Genomic DNA, 15409 nt, shown 5'->3' with positions numbered 1-15409 from the left:
ATCAGATTAAATATATTGTATTCAAAGTTAAGATTACAAAAGACGAATTAAAAAAAAAACATTTTCAAAATATTAGAAAAAAATATTAAAATAAATCAATATACCAAATATGTGCTGAAATATGATACGAAATTAACTAGCTCATCAAAAAGAGGGGCTTCTTGATTTACATAGCATAGGGACGAAAGACACTTTAATTTGTCACTGGTTTAATATACAAAAAAAAAGCGATTTTTTTTATTGTTAATTGAGAAAGGGAATAATAAAATTATTAGGTGCTTGAATTATTTTCATCATTTTTTCACTTTAAAAAAGCATTTATTGAGAAAAATTGGCACAATATATATCAATCAAAATATTTTCCTGCATTTTCTACAACGTTTTCCCATTTTCGTCCAATAAGTCTTGCAATTGATTGTCTTCGAATTTTTTTCGTCCTCCAGGCCGTTCTTTGTCACTGTCATCGAAATCACCACTCTTAAATCATTGTACCAAAATCGACAATTGGGTTTGGATTTGGATTTCTGGCGCAAGATCCTGATTCAGAATATGCTGAGCCGAAAAAGCTTAAAATTTCCCAGCAAGGTAAAAAGTAGTTTAACGTTGTTGAAAATGAAACTGACTGTGTTCAATCTAGTCAAAAGTTAAAAAAGGAAGGAAGTCAAAAAATTACAGCTTAAATTTCATGGATGATATTCACATCTTTAACATACAAGAAAATGTTTGGATGATGTGTCTCACCCAATAAAAAATCTAACGTAAAATTGTTGGATTTAAAATGTTTATAACGAAGATCAATAAAACTTGCGCATTCTGTTAAAATGTGACGAACTGTTAAAATCACTCGACAATGACCACATATCGGGGGAGGTTCGGCAAAAAGTAGATATGTATGTGTCAAGCGAGTGTGCGTAGTCGGGACAAAATTACATCATAGCGCCTGTTTAATTTAGAAGACCATTTTGCCAACTGTGGTTTAACAAAATGAAGCGTATTGTCAGTCTCCATGTCCCATTTATTTTGCCACTGTCGATAGCACCAACAAATAATAGATGTACGTATATCCTCATAAAAAAGACGTTGTTGCAAATTTACGCTCGCTGACTTAGCTGCTGTATCTGCGATTTCATTCCCAGAAATACCCACGTGCGAAGGGATCCAGGCAAGCAAAACTCTAATATTTTTCAAACAAAGAAGACTGTACATCCTCTTCACTTCCTGTAGAAGTGGGTGACCATGAGATGAAGAGTTTAGAGCCTGTAGGACGCTAGAGAATCCGTGCAAATAACAGACTTATGGATTAGATCGACAATTGGGATATGAGGCAGCAGCATCAGCATCGGTTTCTAAAAGTATCTGCTGGGCTTCGGCAGCAGATTTCTTCAAATCAAACAAACAAACAAAAAAAAAAGAAATGAATGCCGAGAATGCAATTTGGAGCGTTCCTTGATTGGGGTCTTTATACACTGAATAACTCAATGATACTAAATGGGAAAACTTTCAAAATGATAACAATAAAACAATAGTAAATTGGTAAAACCCAAAACCATTGCCTATGTAGATACTTCGAATGTTTACCAACAGATGTTGCTGATTAAATACATGCAAGCACTTAATATATACGCTTATAAAATTTTCCTTTTCATTTGCATGCATTCATATAGGTTTCTAATTTAACTAGATTAAAGTGAAAACATTGAGTGTTTTTTTAATTTGTACTAAACTACACAAAAATATTATGCTAATTTAAAAATTTTGGTTAAATAAACATTAAGAGTAATATTTGTTTTCTTTTTATAGCGAAAAAATGTATAATCACAAAAAATAAAAAATAAAAATAACCCTCCGATCTCTGGATGTAAAAGAATTTGCAGATTTCATTAGGTTTCATAGGAAAAGACCCTACCTACAGTTGTTTGCTTTCCTTAAACGTATTGGATTTTTATCAAAAATTTAGAAAATTTTCTTCATATTTTGGCTTTTTTTGTATTTGAGATGTTTATATGAACTTTAGATTTCATTTGAAATTTTAATATTTTGCTATTTTTTTATTTCTTCTTCGCTGTTTAACATTTGTTTCATGTTTATCTTGTATCGTAGCGCGTATGTTTAAACATTTTACATACATAGTTTTACGTTTTTAATCAATGTTTGGCGCAGCTTAGCCAGATTTGGCTCTTGTGCCACTAAAATTCAAACTGAAATTAGGTTTCATAAATCTTCAAAAAAGTATGTGTTTTGATAATTTTATCGAAACAGTATAAAGTATACGGATAAATATATATTAATTTTTTTAAACTCAATATATATATTTTCAGCAAGTTTTGACTGAAATTCATTAAATGAAGATCTAAGTCAATGAGCTTACATATAAATAATAAAAAAAATGCAGCGAACTAATATACCGGGTGATCCAAATTAAAGTATCCTTATTTCGGACGCTTGGCAAAAGAACCAGTCGACTTAACGACTTCATATTTGGAGGATATACGTTTCAGACCATGGGAAATTGAATGGTGTAATAAAAAAAATTAATTTAAAAAAAAGACCGCTAGATGAAATGTGGAGCTGCAATCGATTTAAGGTAAGGAATATAAAACATCACACTAACAATAAAGGACAGAATACGAGATATATATAATAAACTACATTATTGCATTACTCACGCACAAATTTCACTCGTTAGATGAAAATTCGAATATTCGACATTGCGAGCTGCAATGGAGAACAAAATTTGCATAATTGGCGAACAAAAGAACATTCATAACAGATAAAAAGCTGGGTGCACAGGTTCTGAACATTCATAGACCACGACGATGATTATCTCTTTGCCGGAGCGTGTGTTGTTACTAAGTTATTTTACCAAAAAGCAATAACGCTGCCAAAGCGATTCGGTTATACCGAGGACAGATATCTTTGCGTGCGTGTCTAATAACAAATTGAGCTCTACGGCGAATGGTCAAACGTTTCGAGGAAACAGGCAGTTTAGTTTGGAAGCACATCTTGGACGTAAAACACAGATACCGCAGGTGACTGAAGCCGTCACAACATCTGTCATTGAGCAAGCTTTTTCGAACACAGCAGAAACATCTAGTGCTCGAGCCATATCAAAGCAACTGGAGACGTTTCGAGGAAACAGGCAGTTTAGTGTGGAAGCACATGTTGGACGTAAAACACAGATACCGCAGGTGACTGAAGCCGTCATAACATCTGTCATTGAGCAAGCTTCTTCGAACACAGCAGGAACATCTAGTGCTCGAGCCATATCAAGGCAACTGGAGACGTTTCGAGGAAACAGGCAGTTTAGTGTGGAATCACATGTTGGACGTAAAACACAGATACCGCAGGTGACTGAAGCCGTCACAACATCTGTCATTGAGCAAGCTTCTTCGAACACAGCAGGAACATCTAGTGCTCGAGCCATATCAAGGCAACTGGAGACGTTTCGAGGAAACAGGCAGTTTAGTGTGGAATCACATGTTGGACGTAAAACACAGATACCGCAGGTGACTGAAGCCGTCACAACATCTGTCATTTAGCAAGCTTCTTCGAACACAGCAGGAACATCTAGTGCTCGAGCCATATCAAGGCAACTGGAGTTGCCATATACTATAGTTGGAAGCATTCGAAGCTTATATATATAAGACCCATCTCTTACAAGAGTTAAAGCCAGTTGATAACGATGTGCATAAAACATTCACTTTAACTTTCTAGTCACGGATAGAGGTGGAACAGAATTGGACGTGGAACATCCTATGGACCGATGAGGCTCATTTTCACATGTGCGGCACAGTGAACATCTAAAACTGCCGCATCTGGTCCACTGCGAATCCTCACCAAGTTCAGTAAAGCCCTCGCATTTCCCCCATAATTCACGAGGAAATCCAAACAATGTTGCTGATATAGATTTTGTCTTAATTATTTGGACACAATTCAGAATTGTTAAGGAATTTTACAGTAGTGCATGAAATATTTTGTAATGCTGGAGTTGGAAGATTTCAGTTATTAACAGATTATAAAGTCCAAACATATTAGATGTTATGTTATAAACATGTCAAATTAATGATGTTTAAATGAAAAATAATAATTGCTACGCAAAAAAAATTTTTTTTAATCGTTTCATTTCTCAAACAGATACAACATAAAAATGAATGAAAACAGAAAAAAATATATGAAATTCACATTTATAAACATGATTCATCAGAAGTTTAAAGATGAAGAAATATTGGGATCATACTAAATCTATAAATTAATATATTTAAAATATTTTTAACTGGTGTCTAAAATAAATTTCAATAATAAAAATCATCGAAAATAAAAGGACGATTAAAACGTGATCAACATATTAGGAATAAAAATGAATTATAATTGAATAACTACAAAACTCTCACCAAAATAATTCAAAATAATAATATAAAAAATTATCAAATATAGGAGAACCTGCCAACTGGAATATAACACGTTTGAAGAACGAAATAATGCTTTCTAGTCTCACTGTCAAGAGTTTACCTCATCATACTGATGGCAGATAGTGGTGGATATTCAACAAGAATGTTGTTTAGGACCTCTTTGCAGATAATTAGAAACCTAGAGGAGGATTATAATATGTTATTAGATTGGTTGGCAAATAAATAAATTTCTGAAAAATACACATCTCCTAATTATCAAATATTAGGACGTTCAATTATCTTAAAAAACTATTAAAACCATTAATTAAAAAATAAGTCATTGCTTAAAGATTATCTATTGGAATATTAATCAATTTTTAATTTTCTTTGTTATATACTATTTGGCAGATTCTGTGATATATTTTTTGTTTGAAATTTATCATTTCTTTATTGTTTATCGTAATAATTAAAAATTTTTTCGCCTGTAAGGAAACCATTTGATATTTTTTAAAAAATGTAATTTAATTATTTTTTTTAAGTTGATATATAGTAATGGCCAAAAATTGCAGAAACTTTTAGAAAGGTTGCATTTTTTTTTTTCAAATATCATTGCTCGTACAGTGACTTTATTAAGTGAAATACCATAAAGGGAAATAATACCATCATTAAGTGAAATAATACCATCATCAAAAAGCACTTTCAAGATAATTTTATCAAGAATTCAATAGAATCATTTTAAAATGGATATTTCAATATGATAATATTGTTCTGCTGGTGCATGTCCGACTTTTGGAACAGTCATCGTACTTAAATTCTCGAATATCTATTTTCTTGAATTTCAATTGATCAAAATTTTTCAATAGCCGTAATGCAAAAATATAAAAGTTAGATCTTTCTTCATGACAAAAAAAAATGGATTGCTGTATTTTTAATAATACTAGCAAATAACCTTTGGTTAAGCCTATTCCTCATATTTATTGTGCCATAAAAGTTTTCTCCTACTAGTTTATAAGATAGATTTTATAATCTTCAGACTTACATTATCGTTTCTTAGCAGCATTTTTGTCTTCTTTAATTGGTAGATAACGAAGAAAAAAAATTGAAAATTTCATTTCAAGCTATTAATTTTTTTAATTATTAAGTTAAAAACCCATTAATTTTAAACAAATATATTATACACTGAGATGGCAAAAGTCATGGGCAGTGTTATCACGTACAAAATGCATAAATACATTTTGTGCCAATACTTATGGCTGGAAGATGGGAATTAACTGACTTTGAAAGTGGAATGGTGTTGTTGTTGCGATTCCAGACAATTTCAGTGAATGATTAGGTCACCTAGATCGCCCGACATGAGTTCCATGGCGCATTTATGGGACATAATCGAGAAGTTAGTTCGTATACCAAAATTATGAAGCGGCAACATTTTCGTAATTATAGAAGTTTATAGAGGCAGCATGGCTCTGTATTTCTGCAAAGGACTACCAATAATTTGTGAGTCCATGCCGTGTCGAGTTATTGTATCTCAGCCTACAAAAAGATACCCTCCTTTATTAATCCTTCTTTGCGCATGGGTTTTTCCTTTTTTAATGTGAAGTAAATCAGGGTGAGAGGATTCAAGTTATAGATTAAATGATATAGGTAGTAGGTAGGATTCTAGTATAAATATATGATATAAAATAATTAACAAACAGTGTGATGGAAATATCCATCATCATGCAAATTTACATGTTTAGCTCAATACAAAATTTTCACTGCTCCTCTCTTTTAAATTTATCCTCTCATTATCGCTTTTATTGGCAAAAAAAATCTCTGATTAGTTATAAAAAAATTATAATAGCTGAATAATGAGTTCAAACTCGCTATAATGATTGTAATATTTGATTTTTTTTTACAGCTACGTTTCTTATTACGCAATAGTAGAAAATGTTTTAGCAACAACCAATTTACAATACACCTGTTTTGAGTACAATTTTTTTTTCACTAAATGTTATGATCGAAATTTCCATCATCATGCAATGGAATGGTTTGAGAGGCCAAGGGTTAAGAGGTATCTGTTGACTTTTTTCACGTCAGTTTCTATTAATTCACTCATGATTACAACATACAAAATTAATAAAAGAAACCAGAAATAAAATTATATCTAGTTAATGCAGTGAATGAATAAAAATTACCGTATTCCCATAATCCTATTACATGAAGTGTCATTTTAAATATAAAATTTAAAAAATTATTCTTAAATGATAGCAAGAAAAAAATAACAAGTTGCTTCCTCAAACATATAATTTTTAGTACTAGACTGTGAATACCGGAAAGATACTTGTTAATCAGTAAAACAAAATACCTTAAATGCTTGCATAAGTTGAACAATATTAGGTTAGATTATCTATAAATCATCAAAATTATTTTGGACTTACCTACAGTTTTCTAATGTATTTCAGGCGCATTGTCTTACTAGCTAACAGAAGATTAGTCTCCATTAAGTCTCCCCATTCGTCTGTACTAAAAACCTGCTCGTCGTTTTCCAAAATGAAATCTTCCGCAACCGCCTTCAGATCAGAGTCGCTGTGAGTATCTGCCAGAAGAAGTAGTTCACTAGCTTTGGATATGCTTAGGTTGTTTACCAGAAAGGAAGAACATATCATCTTCAGTTTTTCGACTTGATATTTATCTGCTGCGTAATATAGTTTGACAGCAGAGTTCCACTGGAGACTCTCGATGCTATCGGAGTACAGAAATAACAGAAATTGATGAACGGTATCGTTTTCCAAATCATCCACTTGGATGATATTAGTGTTTGTCTCTTTCATGTCATTGGTCAGCATGGCTTTGAAAACAGAAGACCTGGCACAAAGCACAACTTTGTGGGCAGGGAAAGACTCCGTTTTTGTTTTTAGTTCCACATCACTAAGCAAATGATTATTGTAAATTTCTGTTATGTCATCCAGTGCACCGGAACATGGTTCGTTATTCTGATGGCTGTCATTTATCTGACTAAAAACCCCGAAAGGCATTTCTTGCAGAATCCTTTCGATTTTCTCATAATCCACTCCCGTATAAAAAATGCATTCACATAACAAAGTCAGTTTATCATCAGGTAGATATTCTGTTTTATTGTTTAATAATTTCCCCCTTGTGATGATGAGGGCCAATTTATCCATTTCAGTTTTAATAGCATTAAATCGGACATCACTGAAACCACATTTAATTATTTTTCCTGTGTGGTCCATTAAAAAAACTTTGCATTTGGTAAGGATGTGTGTCTTACAGGATGGTGTGATTTCCATCATAATCGTTCCATCACAACATGAGGCATCAGTAAAATAAAAACTACATGATAAGGAACCTCCATTTTGTGAAAGAGATTTGTACTGAGAAGTCTTCTTCTCATTTGGTTTCAGAGTGCTGAAATCTTCGACAACTTGCAGAAACGAAACATGCTCTGTTCCGATGCGAGTTCGAGCGTAAATGTCTGTAATTGGCTGAAATTTTCCTTCTTTCTTCCAAATCTTACAACGCACTCTTAAAGTATCATCAGGTAAATAATCAGCCTTTCTATGCAAAAGTACTTCCTGCATTTTTACGAATCTTACCAGTCCCCGACCTATTCCCTTTGTGAATGCGGATTCATTTTTTTCGTAACAAATAGCTGATCTACCAGATGCAAGAATTGATAGTTCGTATTTTGCCGAAATCTCTGTGGGAGAAACATCATCTTTACTTCTATTAAGAAAAAGAGAAATATAATTTTTATCATTATCTTTGTACCCTCTTGGATACAGCCTGAGGGTCCAAACAGTGCTCTCTAAGCCATCGGTGGTGAACTCTGGACTAATCAATCTTTGCCCAATTTTTAGCAAGCAGTAGCTATAATTTTCTATGAACCAAGTGAATGTGTAGTATTTACTTCCGTTATCCATAGTGTCTCTCTTTAAGCACAATGAAGTTGCAAACAACGACGATGATACCGAAAATACTTAGAGGACTTTATGCGCTTAAAGTGACTTTTTTTATGCACTGACTTTCACAATGTTAATCCTAGTACCTTTCAAAATGAAGTAATTCTTTTGTTTACGAATTGTGCTTTTGATAGCAAAAATTATCAAAAGAATTATTAGAGATAAAAGTATTGTTTATCACTCTGAATGGGGAATTACCGTTCTGAGTGTTTCGTACAGCCTTTCCTCTTTTTTTCGATTAACGCTCATATGATTTAATATGAGATTGGGGGTTTTCTGAAAAATAAATGGCAGTTGAAGATCCAATGAAATTTTCACTATTATGACTGTTCAACTATCATCAGGATAGTCTCTATATTATATATAATTTCAAATAAACGCATAATGATTGAAATAGATTGTTGAGATTACCCCAGATATTATGATGAATTTGAATGGAGAAATGGAAGGTGATCTTTATTGATAATAAAGATGAATGTATATGTTTGTGTGCATCTCTGTGTACGTTGGCGCTCAAATGAATACACCATTATTATTCATTTTGGCCATTCACTACACCATTTTATCTCAAGCAAAGTCACATGTGTAATTTGGAAAGAGGGAATATACACTCCTGAACGATTTTTATTAATATTTTAATTAATTGACAATTAAAGGAAAGTTTGACATTTTCCCCATCATGACTTCTGAAGTTAATATAGCTCAAAAATATTTTTTTGAATTTTAAATGACGTAAAAAATTATCTTTTCAACGATACCAGCTTGCTATTTTTGAATTTTGCCTTATTTCTGACAACATTACATTCCTGCCTCGATATTTAAATTGTTTTCATTGTTTCATCAAATATTTAATTGAGTGATTTCCTTCCATTGTAGAAAGCTAAAGGATGATTCTGTTTAATATATGTGTAATTTATGAGACGAGTAAAGAAAATTGTTGTTAGGTATGGCACTTGCCATAGACAAACCCGTTGACGAAGTCTGCGATTTAAGCCTAGTTTGTGCAGTGATGATGATGTCGTGTCCGCGTTACCACGGAAAGGGAGTGTAGTAGCTTCTGAGGTTAAAGACCCCTGAGCACCCGAGGGCAGGAGTCTGACTTCTAGCTCATGAAACTCACACATATTCGCTTGCGCAACCCCTTTTTACAGGGGGGCACATTCACACACCTCACAGAAAAAGAACAAGCATGCCCGAGCCGGGATTCGAAACCGAGACGCCCAGATCACGAGAAAGATGCACTACCCCTATGCCAGGACGCTGGCGAGTTTGTGCAGTAGCTTCTGAAAAAGTAAAGGCCCCTGAAAAAGTGAAGTTATAATGCAACGAAATTTAGAAAATGGATTAACCATACATTCAAGTTTTCATTAACTCTATGATATTTTGGGACAGATTTCTATTGGAAAGATCTTTCAATGTTCTGATATTTAATTCCACAAGAAAACGCGCATTCGCATAGTAAAGACAATGTATCATTTGGTGATTATTCACTTTTTCTATTCAAAATTACCAATCTCGTAAGAGACAGATGCATATTTTTAATGTTCTTTCTTCTAGCATAAAATCTATAATCGACGCCACATCCATGAATATATTTTGCAGATGCATTTGGCAAAGAAAGTTTACATTTTAAAAGTATTTGAATTGTATCAGAGGAAGTAATTTCCAACATTATTTTTTCTCTATTACATTGGCCATCAGAGATCCAATTTGGATAGTTCTCTTCTATTTGGGTTTGAATGCACTGAAGCTTTCGACTACATCAAGGATGGGCATTCAGTCCATAGCGATCGACCGGTGGACCACCAAGACATTTCGGGGTGACCACCTTTATTCAGATCTAAGATGCGCATACTAAAAGAAACATATTTATGAAACATTGTTTTTCTCAAGAGATAAAGAGAATATGAAGTTTTTCTTCAAAATGGCATAATTTTAAAAGCATGTATATCCGAACCTAAGAATAACTTTTGGAATCTAATAGACATATCCTAATTTATAAAAAGTTGCATATCATTTAACATCGTTCTTTGATTTTTCCTATCTATTTAATTAAGACAACATATCGTTCGTGTCTCATTGACGACCGCTTAGAATGCAGTGCAAGATTAGCAGTTAGTAATTATATACCGAGATATTGGTGGATTAGTATGTAGCCGAAGTCTTCTACTAACTAATATTACGAGAACTACTGAATGAAATGATTAGACGAATGATTTTTATCAATGAATGCATCATCTGATATTATATTTGGGGTAATTATTATTATGTTTGTAGTTATGTAGGTAAGTACATATTCCATATTTGTTATTAAGTTATAATAAATATTGTAGACCTACGCCACTTTGTGGACTGTAATACCTTGAAAAAAGTAGAAGTAGCCCGTACCCTGGAAAAGTCTGTCCACCCCTGGACTACATAAAGAAATGGAACGTATTCGATGCAGATTCGAGTTCGAACGTATATTTGTGTAACTCTCTCATTGGTTTTCACTTCTTCCTTCCAAATCTCCCAGTCAGAGTGTCATTAGGTAAATATTCAGGGTTTCTAAGTAGAAGCACTTCATCCCTCTGTATGATTTGTACATTTCCAAATCCTTTTTCCCTCTTGAATGTACGATTATTTCCTTTCAGAGATACAAATGAATCATCTGCTGCAACAACCGATAGCTCAAAATTTACTGAAAAGTCTTTCGGGCCATTATCATCTTTGTTACAGTAATATCTTATATAACGGCTGGGGATTCAGCCGTTTGGTATTGGAGTACTACAGTGGAAATGATGACAAATAAAAAGTCTCCAAAGATTGGGTCTGAAAAAAAGGAAAGGTTTAATTTAAACACAATTTATTAAGAGGAAATAAAATTGAACACATGATAAACTATTTACAGATATGAAGAAAAAAAAACTTATATATACATAGACGGTCATTACAGGACTCGAAACCAGCACCGGACCAAACCATATTACAAACATAATGACGTGTATTTATATCATGCCTTAATTCTTATATTTACATATTAGCTACGGTTACCGAGTTAAATGTCAGATACGATACCGATTAAATAGTTATACGTTTAATGCCAAGTAAAGTGATTTACTCATACTAATGACTCACAATAGCATGTTCAAAATGCATTGGATCATTTTTAGAATAAAGTACGGGAGACAAAAGAATTTGGAATTTAGAACCTTAATGCCGAAATTTCCAAACAATCTTTTCTATTAAGAAAAAGATAAATATTACTTTGGTTCTTATATTTATTTCTTTTCAGATACAATTGTATAGTCCAAATAATGCCCTCCAAACCTTCGGCAGCAAACTCCGAAAGAAGAAACGAGTGAAGAGCAAATCTTTTTCAGACGTCCTTATCGCTTCTGCTCCGATTCCAAATGACGTCCGTCGCCAAACCGGAAGCAGTTTAATTCTTTGATATCAATAAAGAAGATATTAAAAGAACTATCAGAGGAGAAATTCTTGTTGACATTAAACTCGGGACTGATAAAATCTTTCATTTTTGAGTCAACTGTAGCTGTAAATTTCTATAATGTATCAGTCTTCAGATACGATAAAGATATTCAGTAACCAAACCAAAAGAGGAAACGAGCAAAGTGAACTCTTTGGAAGCTCATTTTCATATCTGTAAATAAAATTGATCCGTCTGCTAAAATAGATATATTTGGCAGCAAGAAAGACGAAATAAACAAGAGATACAGTACTGTACAAATTAATTGGAACAAACACAAAAATTTTTCATATATGTTGTTTTTAGGATAAGTTCATTTATATGCGTGGTTGGTATAGCAATCTAGTAGCAAATATGTCCCTCTAGCTTTCACGAGATGGCGTACACGTTTTTGACATGAATTCCATAAATTTATAACAAATGTTCGATTCAGTCATCACAAAACCATACTTTTATGACATTCTCACTCGTATTTCTCTTAATAAACAGTCCATTTTACACACATGACTTTTATTTATGCTCCACAAATTTCGATTGGATTTACATCAGGAGAATTACCAAGCCAATCCAAAACTGTTAATTTCTTTTGTTAAAGTGATATCTTCGCTGGGGATTCAGCCGTTTGATATTAAAGTATTGCAGTGGAAAAGATGACAAATAAAAGGTCTCCAAAGATTGGGTCTGACAAAAGGAAAGGTTTAATTTAAACACAACTTATCAAGAGGAAATAAAATTAAACACATGATGAACTATTTACAGATATGATGGGGAAACCTATAACCACACAGACAGTCATTACAGGACCCGAGACCAGCACCGAACCCCATTACAAACATAATGACACATATTTATATCATCTTTTGATTCTTATATTTGCATATTAGCTACGGTTACCGGGTTAAATAAATGTCAGATACGATACCGATTGAATAGTTATATGTTTAATGTCAAGTGAAGTGATTTACTCAAACTAATAACGCACGATGGCAGGTTCAAAATGCATTGTATCATTTTTCAATAAAGTACGGGAGACAAAAAAATTTGGAATTTAGAACCTTACTGCCGAAATTTCCTAACATCTTTTCTTGAAATTTTTTTTGGCAGTTTGGAATTACGGCATGGAGCAAGATCTTGCTGAAAGGCACCAACACCACCAGCAAACACTTGCATCTGAGGCACATATTTTTTTTTCTAATAATGAAATGTATTTTTTAGACATCATCCCTTCAACTGGTACAAGCTGCCAGGTCTTCGAGATGTAAAATAACCCCAAAACATCTGTTTCTGAGGGTGCTTAACTGTTCGATTATGATGTCGTTCCTTGATGGGTACTCCAGACAAATGTTGATCGACTTCATCTGGCAAATGTTGATCGACTTCATCTGGCAAATGTTGATCGACTTCATCTGGCAAATGTTGATCGACTTCATCTGGCAAATGTTGATCGAATCCCTTGCACAAGAAAATGCGTTTCGTCGCCGAATATAACCTTATTCTAGTCTCGTGCAATCGAATATTGATATTTCCTGGGTCAATGAAAACATTTTCTCTTCATTACAGTCGTTAATAACTGGTTTTGACTGGTGTTCTTGACCATCTCCCCGCTTCAGTAAGCTTCCGCCATACTGTCTATGAATCAACACGCACGCCAGTAATTAATAATTCTCTCTGAAGGTTTTGCTAGTTTTGCGAGGATTCATTTTACTATTTCGTACAAGGAATTTGTCTTTCCGAGGTATTGTCTTGCGTTTGAGTCCACATTTAATCTTTCGCTTTGGAGAAACTGTCCCAAATATAATTTGCTGATTAATAATCCAAGAAACACTGGATTTTTCAACTCTAACTGCTGTAGCAATATCCCTCACACTCATAGAATTTACGCAATACTGTGCCGGCGTCCTGGCATAGGAGTAGCGCGTCTTCCCCGTGATCTGGGCGTCCCGGGTTCGAGTCCCGGTTTGGGCATGGTTGTTCTTCTGTTGTTCTATCTGTGAGATGTGTGAATGTGCCCTCCTGTAAAAAGGGGTTGTGCAAGCGAATGAGTGATGCGTGAGTGGCAAAGTCATACTCTTGGCCCTAGTTGGCGCTGCTATAAAAAATAAGAGACGTTCCCCTCAGGCATAAATAGCAGTCTTCGTAACAGCGGGCTTGTCAGTGGCGCCATAAGAAACAAACAAACAAACAACGCAATACTGTACATGTTTCAAGAATTCAAGGCAGAATTTGCGTTTAATCTCTTTTCTAAACTGATAAAGTCATAACTCTGTTCTGTCTGTATGCTGGCGATCTCAAGAACAGACCAGAAATTATGAATTACTAAATTTAACACGTGTGCTTTACATATTAAATTCCAATTTCATTTGGATTTTTATTCAAATATTAGTTTTTAAAAATAAAATCCCATTTCAATGTTATACGGCACATTTTTCGTATAAATAACAGAGAAAATTAGTTGAGCAAAAATTATTTTTGCACCATTTTAAACACACAAATAATTATCGTTTTAATTATATCAGTTTATGTACAATATTTAGTCTCATTTTTACGAATTGTTTTATTATCTTTATCTGTGGATAAAGAGATATCGGATTACTCAGTTACAACTCCTGAATATTGGCTTAGGTATTGCACAAAATTTTATCTCGTTTTTACAAAATGTTTTATTATCTTGATCTGTGGATAAAGAGATGCCGGATTACTCAGTTACAACTCCTGAATATTGGCTTAAGTATTGCACAATATTTAGTCTCATTTTTACAAAATGTTTTATTATCTTGATATGTGGATAAAGATATACCGGATTACTCAGTTACAACTCCTGAATATTGGCTTAAGTGTTGCACAATATCCAGTCTCATTTTTACAAACTGTTTTATTATCTTTATCTGAGGATAAAGAGATACCGGATTACTCAGTTACAACTCCTGAATATTGGCTTAAGTATTGCACAATATTTAGTCTCATTTTTACAAATTGTTTTATTATCTTGATCTGTGGATAAAGAGATACCGGATTACTCAGTTACAACTCCTGAATATTGGCTTAAGTGTTGCACAATATTTAGTCTCATTTTTTCAAATTGCTTTATTATCTTTATCTGAGGATAAAGAGATACCGGATTACTCAGTTACAACTCCTGAATATTGGCTTAAGTATTGCACAATATTTAGTCACATTTTTACAAATTGTTTTTTTATCTTGATCTGTGGATTAAGAGATACCGGATTACTCAGTTACGACTCCTGAATATTAGATCGAGTTATCAAATTATCTCATTTTTTTTCATTTCAAATTATTTGAATTTTATTTTCGTGCCATATTTACTAGAAATAAAAATAATTTCATCTTGGTTTCAAAAATAAAGGGAAAATTATAGTAATATATGAGAAGTGAAAGTGGAAAAATGCATTTATTTATAGCTTCGTCAATATTTGTATAATAAAATCACTATATTTAGATATAATTGCATACTTATTTAAAATATGTACCGAAATTTAAAATTAGAATTCATGCAATTAAAATGGCTAAGTTTTATTATTTGATTCTTTATGCATAAGAGTTCCATTTTTGATTTTGGAACTAATTAATGCATTTGA

At 33.2% G+C, this 15409-nt stretch overlaps 1 protein-coding gene across 2 annotated transcripts; it reads right to left on the bottom strand.

The window, feature by feature from the left end:
- Positions 1-4231: 4231 nt before the first annotated feature.
- On the bottom strand, positions 4232-12632 carry LOC129976721 (TD and POZ domain-containing protein 1-like). 2 transcript variants are annotated; one of them, XM_056090424.1, is made up of 3 exons: positions 12571-12632; positions 6806-11158; positions 4232-4587 (listed from the first exon to the last, which is right to left on the bottom strand). In XM_056090424.1, the coding sequence occupies exon 2, from the start codon at positions 8306-8308 to the stop codon at positions 6806-6808; it is 1503 nt and encodes a 500-aa protein (XP_055946399.1). In that variant the 5' UTR covers positions 8309-11158; positions 12571-12632; the 3' UTR covers positions 4232-4587. The 2 variants fall into 2 exon arrangements, with proteins under 2 accessions (XP_055946399.1, XP_055946398.1); XM_056090423.1 differs by having other exon boundaries at positions 12372-12614.
- Between the last annotated feature and the right edge of the window lie 2777 nt (positions 12633-15409).

This window comes from Argiope bruennichi, chromosome 7 (assembly GCF_947563725.1).
Source record: "Argiope bruennichi chromosome 7, qqArgBrue1.1, whole genome shotgun sequence".
NCBI classification, from domain to species: Eukaryota; Metazoa; Arthropoda; class Arachnida; order Araneae; family Araneidae; genus Argiope; species Argiope bruennichi.
The sequence above is the reverse complement of the archived record's forward strand: the minus strand, read 5'-3'. Positions and strand labels throughout refer to the sequence as shown.